This window comes from Marasmius oreades, chromosome 7 (assembly GCF_018924745.1).
Source record: "Marasmius oreades isolate 03SP1 chromosome 7, whole genome shotgun sequence".
NCBI classification, from domain to species: Eukaryota; Fungi; Basidiomycota; class Agaricomycetes; order Agaricales; family Marasmiaceae; genus Marasmius; species Marasmius oreades.
This window is the reverse complement of record NC_057329.1, coordinates 724546-740875: the sequence shown is the minus strand read 5'-3', so window position 1 is coordinate 740875 and position 16330 is coordinate 724546. Positions and strand designations below refer to the sequence as shown.

The window sequence follows — 16330 nt, the reverse complement described above, 5'->3', positions numbered from 1 at the left end:
AAGAGATAGTGCTTGTACTGTGTTGCAAAACAGTGTATATCATGTATTTTAATGAGAACTGATTCAATCCATGTTCATCTGGGATGTTTTCTAGGGTTCTTTGACCCTCTGAATCTGATTCTGGCCTTATTTATTTTTTCCCACCACTCCCTGAATTGATATCATTGTTTGGCCAGAATTTTAACCATTTCAGCACTGTATAACCATGGTTGATGATAAAAATATTGGAGGTGGGTAGAACTATGTATTTTTGGGTGCTGAACTCGAATTTCCAATCAGCTTGATGATAGGATGTCTCCCTACTGCACTATAAATAAATAAAATTTATTCCAAAATATCGGAAATAATATCCATTTATTTCAATGAAAACTGATCCATTTTGTGTAATCCTGGGCTGGTTTCTAGGGTTTCCTGACCCTCTAAATTTGACTATGAGGTTAGCTAAGCTCTCCCACCCCTCCCAGAATTGATACTCTGGTGTGATTCAATTTCTGATCAATCCAGCACTGTCTGAGTAAGGTAGGTGATAGAAATGGGTGAGATGGGTGGTAGTATGTGTTTTTGGGTGCAGAATCCAAATCCACAATCAGATTGATGATAGGATGTTTCCCTGTGACAATATAAATGAAAATATTTTATGCCCAAATATTGGAAATAATAGATATTCAATAAAGAAGGCAAATCAAATATTGAATCACAGGGAATTTGGGGGAATGTTCTGGATATATGTAACAGCCTGCCTACCAATTTTTGGACCTTAGAAGTGACAGCTGACCCCCCTAGGCAAAAAAATGCTAAAAAAGCGAAAAATAATAGTTTGGCCTAGTAGTACCATCAGAATGGACTTCAAGTACTGTTTTAGACCAGTGTTCTGCTTTCTTTGTAAATGTCTTCAGTGATAGAAACTCTTACTACACTGTCTTCTAATATAAATCTAATTTACCCCTGCAATTCTGTGTAATAACCTATGCAAACCTTTTGCCCCAATTGCCCCAATTAGTGATTAGTATATAAAGTGTGGTTTTCTCTACCATTTTGGGTGATTACTTATGGAAAAACTCATATAACTTTTTGCCCAATTAGTGCCAATTAGTGTCAATTAGTGATTAGTATCAATTAATAGAAATTAGTTTTGGATTAGTATCAATTAGTTTTGGATTAGTACAGATTATTACTAATTATTACTAATTACTACTAATATATAAAGTATGATTTTCTGGGTGATTACTTATGGAAAAACTCATATAACTTTTTGCCCAATTAGTGCCAATTAGTGCCAATTAGTGTCAATTAGTGATTAGTACGAATTAATAGAAATTAGTTTTGGATTAGTACAGATTAGTACTAATTAGTAAAGTAGGTTTTCTCTGATGTACAGGGTTAAGTCACGAAAGAACCGGCCAGCATCTTCGTGAGCACCCCACTGCCACCCTGCATGAGTGTTTGAACGCTGACTCATCTGGCATTCTTACAGCATCGCCGCAGACAAAGAAGCAGGGCTTCCACTAAATAAAGACAAGAAGGCAGAACTGTTTGCACGTGTTGGAGTTATGGGCCCAACACTATCGATATTGAGCGACCGCCTGGTTCATTACCTATGCCACCCGTTACACCCATATACAGAGGCGCTTGGCTTGCCAGATGAAGCGTTGGAGGAGAGTTTACAATATGTGCTTGATCAGTATGTCAATGTTGTCATTCCTCCCCCACCTTCAATCGTGAGTCTCCTTGTCGTCAGTTTCGGTTCAATGGCGATAATATATTATATGTATTCAGTGTCTGGACACTCATGATGACAGAGTCACCTTCGCATCAATGACCCTAGGACTCGAGGAACATTGCTTTGTTTCTGGAATGCAGGTTCGTGTTCTTTTCTGCGATCAGTAAAGCATTACAAATCCCGGATTCTACATCGCAGGAACAGGACGTACGACTTTACCAGGATATGGTGCTAGAGGCTTCGGTGTCCAAGGTGTTTTGAAACATGGCCAAGATGTCAACCCCTCGGGAGATGACGGACGAGGAGCTCAAGATCCTCATGTCAAACTTTTCCGCGATTGTCCGAGTATCCAATGAAGCTGCTGAGAGGGAGAAGTTGAAGATGTTGAATGAGGCAGAATGCTGCCTGGCTTTTGATGACATCGTCGGCTTCATTTTTTCTGATTCAAAAGAGGGGCTTCTAAGGTAAGTCCGAGTCACGATTCCAACGTGTTTGTCCATCTGACCTCACTATTCTTGGTCCAGATTGGAAAAGGCTGTTCCTCTACCACGCAACCTTATCGAAGACCTTTTCCAGGCAGGCTCCGAAGATGAGGCATCAGTGCAGGTGACCGATGTACCATCTTCCCTGGACACCCTTCTATACTTCTCCACAGTGCCCGAGATTGTTTTCCCTTCCAGTACAGACACTTTCCAGCAATCACTCCAGAACAAAGTCCACGAGTACCTCACAAACACGCTCAAATCAGTGCACACTGATATCACGTTGAATCAACAATATCTCAGGGAAGCCTTGGACATTTGGGAATCCAAACAGAATCGAAATGATGTCCTCGAGTGTGCTTATACAGATTTTAATGCAGCCATCTGTGACGCAGTTGTGTCTGTGCAGCCCTGTGCTGACTCTCTTCCACCGGACCTTGTTCAAGACCTCAGGTTTTTTGCAGCTGGGAGGGACTTGGAAGATGGCATCCTTCAAGAAGAGATACCTTTGATATATGAACGCACCCAAATCAATCATCCTGAGCGCATAGCGATGGATAAATATATTGTTGATTTGGTTGAAGAAATAAAAAAAATGTCTCCTGATGGTAAGTAGTGGTTCTTCATTTCCCAATCCGAGCTTGGGTAATTGGTTGACCACCTTTACCTACAGCCTCATGGTTGCCAGAAACGACGTCTACAATGGAGAATTTGACTAAATTCTCGGTTCACACTGATCAGCAAGGTTCCTCGAGTCAACAAGACAGCACAATTCGGAGCGATAACTGTGAGTTCTTTGAAATTCCGGGTTTCATTTATTGGCCTCAATCATTTTGGCAGTTGCTTCGGTCTTGAATCTCCCTTTCCTCTTTTTCGAGTACAAAGTATTCGATGTTCCATGTGGAGGTGTGCATCAAGCATCCTTTCATCTCACCTCCGCTATCCAGTACCTCGCGATGCTCGGCATCTACAATTTTTGGGTTTTCGCCGTCGCTACGACTGGGCACACAGCCCGACTTCTATCTGCTTGTGGCGAGGTGCCAACAGAAAAGGTGGGGCGCTTTATTGAGTTTACTGTTTCGCGTCGTAACTTAGTATTGACCATCAATGTCAGTCCCGGAGTTCCCTCAATGACTCTTGAGGTTTACATAGCCACCCTCAACTGTCCTCAATGGACCATATCCAACCCTAGCGAAGCCATCAAATTTGCCATGTTTTTGGTCTCCCTCCGCGTGCACCACCAACGGGCGCTGCTGGAGAAATTTGAAAAAGAGAAGGATAAATTGTGCTCATTCTGGAAGGCAAACAGGAGCCATAAGAGGTTCAGATGGACTGCCAGAGACCAGAAGGAGGAACCACCCTTGAGAGATGTGAAAGAGGCGGTTGAATGCATGAAGGAGGGTGTGAAGACAAAATTCGCCTGAGGATACTGGTTTGGAGGTTCTGGACAAGGCCGCACAATAACTAACAACCTAGTGGACCAGCTACAATTTATTATTTGTTAGGTGGTTTACCGAATACTCTCTAGAGTTCCACCGAAAAAGTGAAGAGTCCTTAATGGTATAAGGTTACAACCGTTCTAGCAATGCAGTGCTGGATCCAGATATCACAGGTCACCTCCAACGTTACACTCCCATGACGGAAGGCTAAGCTACCCCAACTTCAAACTCCGTTTTACCAGCCCATCTGTACATCAACTATGGCTTGTCATCGATTCATCGTCCAGGGTTAGGTTGCGTTCCGCATCTTGATTCCCATCTATCACACCCCCATCTTCTCCGCGAGTCCCATCTGTACCGAAAACACTATCTCCTCTTGTACTGAATCGGTCAGAGCATAAACATCGAGCTCGTCTCTATCGAGGCCAGTCATATCATTAATGACAACTTGTGTCTGGGGATGTGCAGAAGTGGAGTCAAGTTACTGGAATTGGTTCGCAGATGGCAACATAGCTGCGATTGGATCACAGAGGAAAGGCGCCATGTATCGGTACGCAAGTGCTAGCCTTTGCTCATGTCAGATTCTCCCAACCTGTCATACACGGCTACAAAGAATAATCGTCGTAAAGTTCGACGTGGGATGCATGGTGGAATGGCGAGTGCGTTGGATGTGGGGGTGCGGGCGGATTGAAGTAAGTGAACTCAATTCCAACGGTCAATGACTGAACATCAACTACAGTGATTCGTGTATCTTCAACATCTAAAGAACCAACGCCGTCAGAGCCGCTTGTCAACCAACGCTTCAGCCACTTTGACCGACTGGCTTCTCTTACGACTGGAGTACAGAATATCGAATCATCCCTACGGCTAATCACTCCCAGCCTCATCTTTACCCTCTGAACACGTTCGACATAGAACTGCGAGTCTTACGTCCACTGATCACGAAAAGCTTGAGTTTGAGCTAGTACTATCTGGACTATGGATGTGAAAGGGAACGATTACGCTGGACACGGAAAATGTGCACGAAGTCGGAGTAGATGAGAGTGAGGCTGAACGGTGGAAGAGGAATATGATATCTTTGGGGGGCGTAGTTTGCTGGTGAAGCAATCTCGACGTGCAGGAGGAAGACAGGAAGGACCAGGGTCGGTTGGAGGCGAGAAAATGGAATCTTCGCGAGCACTACTGCGTACGGGGAGGAAGGCTTTGAAGGTTTCTCACCCAACCGACGTTATCGATTGTACCGCTGTTAACGCCACATAGAGTTTTGATATCGCTCATTCATGTATATTAGCATTACTAAGTACACGTATTGAATAGTATCATACCGTATTGTCAAACGTCGAAGTGCTGCGGTGAGTCGGTGACCTCGGTGGAATGTGACGCGACGCTCTTCGCGCAACTGCCATCATCGACGAATCTCGGGTTTGTATTCAGCCAACGGCAGTAACAAGGTTCATTCGAGCATCCATCATCATGGGTTGATTCTGTTGATGTAATGACCTCGGTCGGGGTTCAGTACTTCAGTACCAGTGGCAGTTCAGGAGTTTTTTGCGGAAACGGCAAGTATTGAACACAATTGATGATTGGTTACACTTGAGCTCAAATTCGCTTCCTGGCAGTGTTGAGAGGTGTCGAGCTACTTGCAATCCTTCTGGAATCTTTCTGCGCACTGCCATCCTGTCCACCATTCACACCTTTTGTTCATTCAATGAGGGCAGGATTCCATGATGGATATCACTGCTAGCGGAATGAACACCTATGTACACCCGGTAAAAACGCCTTCAACACCGCCTTCGGAAACAGTTATCTAGAACGTGCCCTGGATATGACGCGAGGTCAGTCAAAATGAACTCAATAATCACCCTGTTTGCAGCCAAGGTTGCGCATTGTTCACTATTCAGTCCGTAAAATGGACTGAGTTGTGATGTTTCCAGCAAGGGTTGAACGTTGAACCCGAACTGTTTTTATTAGCGAGGAACACCATATGGAAAGAAGGGGGCGCTAACACACCGCCCCCCGTCGTTCGTGCACTTTTTTTTCGTCATGGAAGTTCTGCTGTCTTCTCCTTAACAGCCCGTCACTTGCATGGCTATTCTTCTGATGTTTTTCACTCACTCCGCCCAATGGGCAGCGTTGATACTCATGTTTGCCGTGTCCTCTCACCGCCCGGTCGGGAATTTCCCAGCGTCAAGGCTCTGGGGTCCAGAAAGAAACTCTCGGTCTGATCCTGTCTAGAGTGCATCCATCTCGACATTCTTTTTTCTGCTCACCAAGTCATTGTTGTCTTGCCTACCAGGCGTTCGAGATATTCCTTTACCTTTAGCAGGAAAAAACACTCTTCCGGGCGAAGGGCGAGTGTGCGGCTTACGATTACCAAGTATGGCTTGAAAAGTTTCGACACCCACTCGCTAGCGCCTAGTTTCTGGGCGCCTCACATCGGCGGTGCATTTAAACGCCCTCTCGAAGTCTGACCTTTCCTCACGGCATATGCGATGCACTTGGGGTGGTGTTTGGTATATTAGCAGCACTGAACTCGTAGTGCAGAGCCACCCTTTTCTCCCTTTCCCAATCACTACTCAAATGACTACCCACTTCAACGACTCGGAACAGATTGGAATTTTCTTTGAAGAGTAGGCCCACCTCATCCTCATCATCTATCCACCTCGACTGATATAATATGTTGCAGATACGATGAGGCCAACCGAGGATGGGATAGTCAGGGTTTCCCCTTGGATCCTGATTTTACCTCTCGATTCCCGTCATTAATTGGTATTCGTGTATCAAACACCGTCTCCGCAGGCGTCAATGAATCCCCAATCACATTCCCGGTCCCCCGTGTCGGTTGTATTTCCCTAGAAGACGCTCGCAACATCGACAGTTTAGATCTGGGATCACTGTTGGCATCGAGCTTGGAAATTAGCCAGGGTCGTCCGACTCCTTCTTCATTCCACGATTCCCCAGGTTACACGTCGGCTGAGGAAACCACTTCTTTCCCTCTCTCTGTTTCATACTCTCAAAGTGCCCCTCATTCCGTCTCGACGTGCGTCGAGCAGGGTTATAGTTCCGCCGAGGATTCGGCTCATTCGGCTCTTTCTGCTGGTCGCACATATCCTCATTTACCAGCTGGATCCTCCCCTTTCACCTCGCACAGTCATTCTCCTGTGGGGGGCAGGCCTACGTTGAGCATCCAATGCGACCGCGGATTAGAGGCGCCTTACGGATCTGTCAACCCATCTACTCCCCCGCTTTCGTCAGACTACGCCTCCGATAGCGGGTCTCTTCGCTCTTTTGATTACTTGAGTCCACAGAATATCGGACACAGTCGTCGCGACTCCCTCACGGTGCCTACAACTAGCATTGAACCATCGAGAGGACGATCTCGTTTTCGTATGCCGCCTTACCACGGTGGAGGCCGACATCTCCCTTATGGTCGGAATGGGCATTCCAGTCGCTCCAGTAGCTTTGTGGCTAACGATACTTCCGACTTTGAAGGAACGGTGTCCCTGCAACCTAATTGCTCCAATCGCAGGCCGAGATCCTCTAGTGTCATCTCGAGCTCTAGCTCGTTCAACGGCGACATCTCCGACAGTGACGGCTACTTCTCTTCACACGAGCTGTCAGATGGTTACTCTCACTACAGCCGGTCTCGCGATCCGAGTCCTTCGTACGACTCTTCGAGTGAGGCAAGACCTCCCACGAGCCGTCAGCATCATGATACACCTTTCTCTCATGATGTGACCATCACTGGGGGTGACTATCGGAGGAACGTCGGGTCGCCCGCCATTGTGAAGGCGAGTACAGATCGCAGGAAGAAGACCGCCAAATTCAAGTGTACAGAACCCAATTGCGAATCGACCTTTACCACGAAGCAGAATTTGAGGAGTGAGTAGTTTCTTGCTATCAGTTCCCCTCGGCAGTTTCAGGCTGACGACATCATGGTAGACCACCTCAATTCGCACCTGGGCATAAGACAATTCCGTTGCAATACCTGTGATAAAGCTTTTACCACCTTACACGTACGAGAAAGGCACCAGAACACTTGTCGTGCTAAAATTAAACCAATCCTCGAGACCTAACACTCGCATCAAAGAGGTCATTAGACATAGTCAGACTATCAATTCAGGACTCTGTAGGACACTGCCTCGTTGTCTCTTTTATCCCGTCTCCGAACTTTTGTTTTTTTGCCGGGTTCGCGTTTCCAAATCTTCCCTTAATTCTGCCTCATTAACTTGGTTCCTTCAACGTGTGATCATTCGAATTACGCCCTGCCATCCTGCTAGATTATCTTTTTTATCTTTTTCATATATCCATCTTTTCGATACCCACGTTAAAGCTGTTTAACGCCTAGTAACTTACAATATTTTTACTCGCTAACGCACTTCGACTTGTTTTTATAATCTCGTATACATTGAATGCTGTATTTTTTTTTTCTCTGTACGTTCTCTTTACACCTTTTCTTGACAGGTCCGTATGGTAAGAAGGCCAAATGTCAAAAAGGCAGTTGTGTGGCTGGCCGCTGGAGTGCTTCTTGTTCGATTTCGGAGTTCTTTGAATTGCATTATCGGATCTTTGAGTCGGCGGGGGGCTTTGATATGCCTACGCCCACCTAAGTACAAGTGACTTTGAAAGTACTAAGCAGTCGCGTCAGCACCGGATACCACTGGGCCATCTGTGGATCTTTGCAGTGAATCGCGCTTTCGCCTCAGTATTCTAAGGAGATAGGCAAGAACAAGAACAGGGTGGTGAGTAAGCCACATATTTCAATGTCCGATTTACCCGAACTCTTTGACCAAAGGCTTAAAAAATTTTTCATCGTTTTCATTCCTGACTCAGGAAAATCCAACTCGGGGTCCAATGGTATGCGCTACAGAACTTGTTCTTTGAGGGCAGAAGCAAGTACAGCCAGCAGCTTTGACATACTAGGCAGGAACGGTCACAGCGGCCCGATAAAGCCGCCTGTGGGGCTCCGCAAACTCCGCTGTTTATTATGATCTGCTAGGTTAAATAACTTCTAACTGCCACTAGCGTCACCTACGACAACTTGCGGAGGATCTCTCAAATGTACAGCTGTCCAGGCAGCTTCAAAGGACTCCCCTGGAGAACAAGATGGTTAGGCTGACATGTCATGACAGCCTATGATAGGCAAGGTTTCCGTCGCCTTTTTGGGACTTATTAATCTGGAAGACATAGCACGTTGTTTTTGAGCATTTCGTTTTGGAAGCGTATGTGGGTGGGCCTTTCTTTTTAACGGGTAATATAGCCTTACTTGAACATGGGGGGTTAACAGTCAATCCCCAATAGGGATAGCGTTGGTCAAGCCTCGGCCTGAGTACAACACGAAAATTTGTTGTTGAATATTGTTGGAATGGAGAGGTTTGTTTTCGGACCTAGCAAATGCTTATCTGATGGAGCTTCAGCCTAACGATATAGCCATGGTGAGCTCAATTGTCTGTTACACCTCATCTGAGGTCTTTTGCAGTTATGTCGAGTCACCGCGGTTCCTCAAAAGTCGGCTCTAAGTTCTTGTGATATATGTGGCGGAAAAAAAGGTCTCATGTTGTCTATTTTACCGACCACAGCAGCATCGTAAAGATATGGACATTCATGGCTGTCGAGTGTGTCGTCCGTTACCTGTTCAGAACGTTCAGATGTGGAACTGTTAGGTAGGTCACTTCAACCCGCCTCCGCTTAAGTTCGCTTTCGCTTTCGCTGTTTTTTTTTTTTTACTAATCGGTCTCTTGGTTGTTTGCCTTGTTTCCCAGGCTCAGATCGAACTGTCGGTGAACCTCCCGCCGTTCGTGTATCTCCGACGCAATTTTAATTCTTTTAGGAAAGGAAATGGAACCTGTTACGACAGGGATCTACGCCCGAATCCGCTGCGCGCAATTCAGTACAAAATCTTTCTCACCGTCCCGGACGTTTTGACGCTCAACGTTTGCGCCCTTTCCCAACCTTTCTTCCTCGGTTCAACCATCGTCAGGGCCTGGTTCTCACGTCGGAGTGAGTGCCACTGTCTCTATTCCAACATCGTACACCACACTACTTACCAGTTGTTGGCGGGATGTGCTTTCGTATGCTCTTGGCTACGGCGCTAAAATCATGGTCAACTGATCTATCTGAGATGCCAGGAGGAAACGTAACGCTGAATAGCCCAAGCGCTACCTCCCCATCCCTTATTCCTGTGATATGCACTCCAGGGATCAAATCCATACCACCGTGGCGGAGACCGAATTGACTGGCTTATAAAGGTAATTGATGGAAGGCGTTTTATCCTCCCCCCCTCCCCCCCATCTCTCTCACAGGGTATCCGCAGTGCGCTCTTGCCTGTCGGGTTGCAATGAACAGGCAAGTTCCCGAGTGAAGTTTTGCTCGTGACTTTGTATTCACGAGTGCATGATACAGCAGGAAAAACAGCATCGTAAATTACTAGATTCAAGCATATTTTCAGCACGCCTTAAATATAGCGCGCACACATCCTTTCCTCTTCCCGATAACCCCCCTAGTTTCTGCAGGGGAAGGCTGGTACAAATCATCCTTCTTCAAGAATATCTTCGTTCTTCTCATGGCGTTCCCTTTGTATTCCTTTCCCTTTTACAATGCCCCCGAGTACGTGGTGAACAATGTTTTTGGACCATATAGAGCTGACATTTCGCGTAGGAACAATCGAATCACAGTTTCTCCTCAACGTCTACCACCTCCCGTAATCGTCGACCCGGCCAATCATGAACACCCTCAGGGATGTCCATACCTCACGTCCTATGACAACCCCAACTCACCCAAGTCACCCGGCTTGTCTGTTCCCCTCTCCCAGATGCAGCTCAATGCATTCCAGCCCTTCTCTACCCTTCAGGAAGCTCGTTCTGCACCACATAGGTCTAACACGTTTACACGCATGACCGGGAATGCCAGTCCACCATTATATCCATATCATGGCATCCCATCGTTGAGTCGAGCATCACCCAACGGAGCCGAGTCACACTGTTACCGTGACACAAACAGAGTCAGACCGACTATTCAGACGGAGATTCCTATCATATATTCGCCGTCCGACCCATCCTCGACCTCGTCAGGTTTCCTCAGTTCGGTTGGGCCTCCTACTCCAAACACCCCTGCTCAACTACGAACCTGTCCTGTTCTGCGCAACCAACCGCTACCTTCTCCATCCGACTTTTATGCGAGTCCTCAGACCATCGACCCGATTCTCCTCCAGCCCATGGAAGAGACGGGGCGCGGGCGTCAGTCACGCTCTGGACCGAGACGTCGCTCGTTGAGTCAAGGCTTCACGATCAATGTCCAACCTGATCCCTCTGGGCGTACTGCCTACGTGCAACGTCCCCCTCCTCTTGATGGTGACTTGGGTTTCACCCTCAACAATCTTCCATGTTTGGAACCTGATAGCGAACCATCATCCCTTTTTGCCGAACGTGATTTTGACTTTAACGTTGCAGACGAAGTACTACTCGGTGTTATGCTTGAGGCTAGCAACGCAGAGAACGCCCCATGCGCGTCTGGTTATCACCGTCCAGAGAACAACGAGGGGAACGATGGCAATGCTGCTCAGGGCTCGTCGGCTTTCCGTCACATAGTGGCATCCGAAGAGGTTGTGATTGCTAGTAAGAACCGGCGAACGACGCAGACGCCTAGATTCAGATGCCCGATTAAAGGTTGTAGGGCCGATTTCACGGCGAAACATAATCTGAAAAGCAAGTTCTGTTGGTTTCCACCCCAGTTGAGGACTTACTGATTTCTTTCTATCAGACCATCTTAACGCACACAACGGGGTCAAGAAATATGGTTGTGAATCTTGCCAACGCAAGTATACGACCAGCCATGTCCTGAAACGCCATAAGAAGACCTGCAAACAGGCCAAAGCCAAATGAACATTTTATGCTCGGACTGTCATTCTCTCACTCTTCTCTTATGACTTGAAATGGATGGACATCTTAATTCCATACTTCACTATACTAAACACCACTCTTTCTGATTGAAGATTAACTCCATCCTTACTGTCCAGTCGTTTCTGGGATCGAAAGATATAATTACCGATGTCTTTATGTTTATGTTTTAATGTTGTTGGTAAAGTCGCTGGCGTTCCTTCCCACCAGTTTACATTTTCGCACGATTTCTTGGATTACTCTTCGCTTTGATGTTTTGCTTTGCTGCTTTCGAAATTCGAACGTTGTTGCGCTACTTACATAGCAAGTGCTTTGCTTTTTAGTGTCAAGCCAGTTTCCTTTTCCATGAATTATGTTGGTTACGGCATGAGCGTCAAATGGACGTTTTTGTTCAAGGGACCGCACATTAGCAAGAACGCGTCCTGGGGAGAAAACGCGTCGGGATCGCTCATAGACGCGATATCTAAGGACTGTAAATTCTTTAGAAGCTCCCAAAGCTACCAAAGCTGTTCCCTGGGTACGATGCTAGCTGTGCAGATCACGTGTACGAGTGAAATATTCAACAGCTTTGGGAACGAATTGGGAAGGCCAAAAGGCAGTGCAGCCATGATACACATGTAGATGTCTTCCTTTCCTTCCTCATTTTTTCTTATTCAATTGACAGCAATACGGGAGGATTGCCTTAAGTAAAGGCCTCAAGGACGCACTGCCATTATTCCAACACCACGTTTCTTCCCCTCTCCCTCTCCCTCCGCTCCCTCCATATCGCTTAGCTCATGAATCATGATATGGAGACTCCTTCTATCGTGGTCGAACCTCCGAGCGAGGAGGTAGACCTCATCGATGGCGGACAGTATGTTCCTTTCTTGTGTCATTATTGGAGAACAGCGACTCATTACTGTAGCACACCTAGTTTAACAAGTGCGCTGCAGTCTTTCTATGGCATGTATCAGGATACTACCTCTTCGTCGGGAAATACTTCCACTGGTACAAACGTTCTTCCAATACCACTAAGAAGCTCGCACTGAAGTCATCCCTTAGAACAAGGATTGTTTTCTACACCTCTAGACCTCTCTCCTGGTCAAATTTCGCCCCTAATCACGACTGGTCTGCGAGATGGTGCAGTGAAGCGTTTATCTGAACCGTGTTTTGAATTAAGGGTTGAACTCGCAGCACAATCTGGCAACATGTTTCTGTCTGCGAGTGGACAAAATTCCCCGATTGAGGCCTCGAGTCCAGCTTCAACTTCGTCTGGAGATCGTGAGTTTGTGCTTCATTTGGACGAGACAACTAACTGAGTATCGTAGCAGTCTTTCCTGAGAACTGGAGCGATTGTTCGTCACAATGGAGTCCATCGCACGACTCGTCTTCGCATCCCTCATCGCCGTCCATGTCTCCTATCAATACTTCCATGCTCAACTTCACCTTCAACGATCCGCCCTACCTTGAAGAGACGTTTCAAGAAGCACCTGCCGCGAATCGTATGAGAAGTAACTCCTATTCAGGAGGATCCGGATCCGAATCCTCTCCAGAGGCTAGCAATAGTGGCCGGCCACGTTCAGCTTCTTTTACGAATGTGAACGATCATTACTTCCATGTCGAATCTCAGTGGGATCCTTCATTTCAAGCCACTGGATTTGTAGCGTCTCCGTTGCCGAATGACTTTCCAGCGGTGGACACCAACATCTACAGCGGCAATGTACCCCCAGGCTTTGGTTCTCCCACAAGTCCGAGCTATTCCCCTGTCAACGATGGGTGGAATGTACCTGACCCATCTAGTGGCCCACTGCCAACTTTTATGAATTATCATTATCCATCATTGTCAGGACCACCGCCGAACCCGAACTCAAACCCAAACCCGATGATGACATCTCACTCACGCAGTCAGTCCACACATTTGACTGTTCCCTCGAATACATCTCTGCAGCGTCGTGGAGCGCACCGCCGCAGTCATAGTCATACTGGTGTGCATGAACACACGTCCCCGCCCATCTCTCCTACGCTTTCTGATCCAGCAACGCGGGGCCTTTCCCCGAGTACTCGTGGACGCCAAAGCTCTCCATCTTTTACTCCCAATCATAGCCGACCTTCATCTGCGGCATCTTTCAATTACGAAACGTACTTTCAGCAAGTCGATCAGTCGGCTGCTTTCCTGAACATCAATCCAGCGACGCAAATTCCCAGCAACATGAGCGACAGCTCTTCTTCGTTTCTTTCCCCATCTCCAGGTCCATCTAGTGCCTCTCAATCTCCAGTTCAATCTCCCGTTGCTCCACCTATCGAACTCGCTGTACCTGATTTCACCGGGACAAAACCTTTACCCGCCATCAAGGTTGATGATAGTCTGATTAGACGCCACAGCTATGCTGGAGGTCCCCATGTTCATGCCGACCGATCTCCGGAAACTCTACATCGGGCTACAAGCGATCCCCTCGGGCGCGGTCGCAAGATTCGGACTCGGTCACGCTTTCAAGGGCTCTTGCGGCCCCAGAAAGAAGTGGATGAATCCTCACAGTTTCGTGATTTTTCGTCGATGATGATTGATGTTCCTGTCGAAGGAATAGCTTCGACGTCGGCAGCAACCTCGCCCTTATCTTCGGATAGCGAGCATAAGGATATTGTAGCCTCGAACAAGATTGTGGACGCCAGTTATAAGAGGAGAAAGAAGCCCGATGAAAAGGCTAGATTTGTTTGTCCAATTTGTCGTCATACTTTCACAGCGAAACATAATTTAAATAGTAAGAAAAGCCTCCTCATATGTGTTGGTACACTTCAGTTGACTTGTTTTATTCCCTAGATCACATAAATTCTCATAACGGCGTTAAACCGTTCAGGTGTGATGTCTGTAAACAGACCTTCACAACCAGTGGAACGGCGAAACGCCATCAGAATAATTGTACTGGGAAGATGCCTCGCAAACGTCCCTAGCACCTTCGTAAGCCTCTCTAATTACGCTCTCTGTCTTCACGCGTTGATCTACGAGTGCAGCTTGTTTTTAGAATACATTCACTTCACCCTACTGATCCTTCGCCTAATCTTATTCGATACCCATCTGTTCTTTCCACCACCATCATTATGTATCGTCGGTTTTCCAGAGAATGTCCTGTATCTATTAGCCCATTTGCCTCCTACGCTTTTCCTCCGCTCCAAGTTCTCCTTGTGTTCACGCTTACTTTGCTGCTCTCGTTACATTCTTGTTCTACGTGATGATCATTCATGGTTATCATTGACGTATTCTGCAGCCATCGCATTCCCTTCCCGCAAGATGAAGCAGTTGTTTTCACGTTTACCTCTCGTCTCCCTCAAGTTACGACCTGTCTCTTATTCTTGCTATTTGTTATCTCCCAGTATCGTTGGCTAGAGCATCTTTATTGTATAATCTGTTTAACACTTGCCCCCATTCGGGATGGCTTCAAGCACTAAACAATGGCGCAAAAAAGGGGAGAATTTTTTCAACCACGTAACACATTCGAATTTCGCACTCTCCCGTTCCCGGCGACGTGATATCAGCACGACTGCCATATTCCCAGACTCTAGGCTGCCGCTCAGGTTCCGGCTTTATGAAACCAAACCGTTTCAGAGTTATTCTCGACTCTACATCTCTCTCTGGCCTCTACTGGAGTCAAGAATCATCATTTATGTCTGTCTGTCTGTCCTGCAACTACTCGCCTCGTGCTCGCTGCTCGTCTATGTACATTCGTACCATCCCCATCGCCCGTTCCAACACCGACTTTGACTACTCGTGCGCGACAGGCCGCCCCACGAAAGAAGCAAGATTGATGATGCTGCGAATCGCGATGATCAACTCTGATACCGTCGTGGTTTGTTTTTGGATACTGCAAGAGTTACTCAGGCTTGCCCCTTTTGTTACTATATGCCGTGATTCAGTTTTTTCTCCTTTGCTTACTGTCGTCATGATCTACAGATTGGTTCGTTCAATGAGAACGGGTGCCTTGGAGTTAGCAAACCGTCCTTCATTTCACTTTTCATGGAAGGTCTTACGACGTCCCGAAGCATATACTTGTGGGAAAACTCGGGCCTCATGTTGACTAGTTTTTGGCTCCCCTTCTCATGACAGCATCATTTAAACATATCTTTGCCTGAATTTTCCTCGCTTGTGGGGTACTATTGTATAGAATGCTGTAGGAGGTCAGCGTGGCGGGAGAGATGTCGCCCGTTCCCTCACTTCTTCTGGATCGAGACGTCCAAAAATACACGTCGGGAAATCTACAGGCCTTACGCTGAGCGCAGGTTGTGTCACTTTTATTTCGGGGGACTGTTATGGACTGGGATAGGTAGGAGAACCCGAAATTGTCTGAACTTCACCTCTTGGAGACTATGGACCATACGGGGATTCGAGACAGGTAAATCACGAGAAGAATATTATTGGCAACAGAAACCCGAGGTGCGTGCGCTCCCTGTATTCTAACCATTGACTTGTTTGTCGCCTTTCACAAACTCGACAAATGCGAGGCATACTCTGTTCTTCTTCGTTTGATTGCAATCGATGATTTCAATTCAACAGCAACCTTTAGGAAATTGATGGATCGCAAACTGTCGACTCTGATGACTCACCCCTTGCATAAAGATTGTCGGTCGCCCGAGTCCACGCCTTTCAGACCATTGTTCTGAGATAGGCATTGCTCGCCACCACCATCAACAACGATTCTCACACTTGAATAGCGATTTGGCCGATCACACTTACCGAAGATATCTTATACAGCAAGATCGAAAAAGGCAAGACATCATTAATCATATTTTTTTTCCGTCTCCTTTATAAGAGTTGCACGACTC

The 16330-nt window shown here is 46.8% G+C and overlaps 5 protein-coding genes across 5 annotated transcripts; all 5 read left to right on the top strand.

Moving 5' to 3' along the window:
• Positions 1 to 1370: 1370 nt before the first annotated feature.
• On the top strand, positions 1371 to 1981 carry E1B28_010940 (uncharacterized protein; the record flags this gene model as incomplete). The annotated part of the gene is made up of 4 exons (XM_043155927.1): positions 1371 to 1411; positions 1475 to 1718; positions 1777 to 1860; positions 1919 to 1981. The coding sequence occupies 4 exons, from the start codon at positions 1371 to 1373 to the stop codon at positions 1979 to 1981; spliced, it is 432 nt and encodes a 143-aa protein (XP_043005711.1).
• Positions 1982 to 1984: 3 nt separating this feature from the next.
• Positions 1985 to 3343, top strand: E1B28_010939 (uncharacterized protein; the record flags this gene model as incomplete). Its single annotated transcript, XM_043155926.1, has 5 exons — positions 1985 to 2184; positions 2245 to 2810; positions 2876 to 2989; positions 3043 to 3254; positions 3317 to 3343. 5 exons carry the CDS (start codon positions 1985 to 1987, stop codon positions 3341 to 3343), a joined length of 1119 nt encoding a protein of 372 aa, XP_043005710.1.
• Positions 3344 to 5024: 1681 nt separating this feature from the next.
• On the top strand, positions 5025 to 8144 carry E1B28_010938 (uncharacterized protein). The gene is made up of 5 exons (XM_043155925.1): positions 5025 to 5200; positions 5261 to 5476; positions 6186 to 6271; positions 6328 to 7523; positions 7584 to 8144. Exons 3-5 carry the CDS (start codon positions 6222 to 6224, stop codon positions 7715 to 7717), a joined length of 1380 nt encoding a protein of 459 aa, XP_043005709.1. The 5' UTR covers positions 5025 to 5200; positions 5261 to 5476; positions 6186 to 6221; the 3' UTR covers positions 7718 to 8144.
• Positions 8145 to 9921: 1777 nt separating this feature from the next.
• E1B28_010937 (uncharacterized protein) lies at positions 9922 to 11934 on the top strand. The gene is made up of 3 exons (XM_043155924.1): positions 9922 to 10247; positions 10299 to 11344; positions 11400 to 11934. Exons 1-3 carry the CDS (start codon positions 10204 to 10206, stop codon positions 11519 to 11521), a joined length of 1212 nt encoding a protein of 403 aa, XP_043005708.1. The 5' UTR covers positions 9922 to 10203; the 3' UTR covers positions 11522 to 11934.
• A 210-nt stretch (positions 11935 to 12144) lies between these two features.
• On the top strand, positions 12145 to 14957 carry E1B28_010936 (uncharacterized protein). Its single transcript, XM_043155923.1, has 7 exons — positions 12145 to 12389; positions 12441 to 12523; positions 12578 to 12655; positions 12710 to 12796; positions 12844 to 14274; positions 14334 to 14471; positions 14525 to 14957. Exons 1-6 carry the CDS (start codon positions 12313 to 12315, stop codon positions 14462 to 14464), a joined length of 1887 nt encoding a protein of 628 aa, XP_043005707.1. The 5' UTR covers positions 12145 to 12312; the 3' UTR covers positions 14465 to 14471; positions 14525 to 14957.
• Positions 14958 to 16330: the final 1373 nt, after the last annotated feature.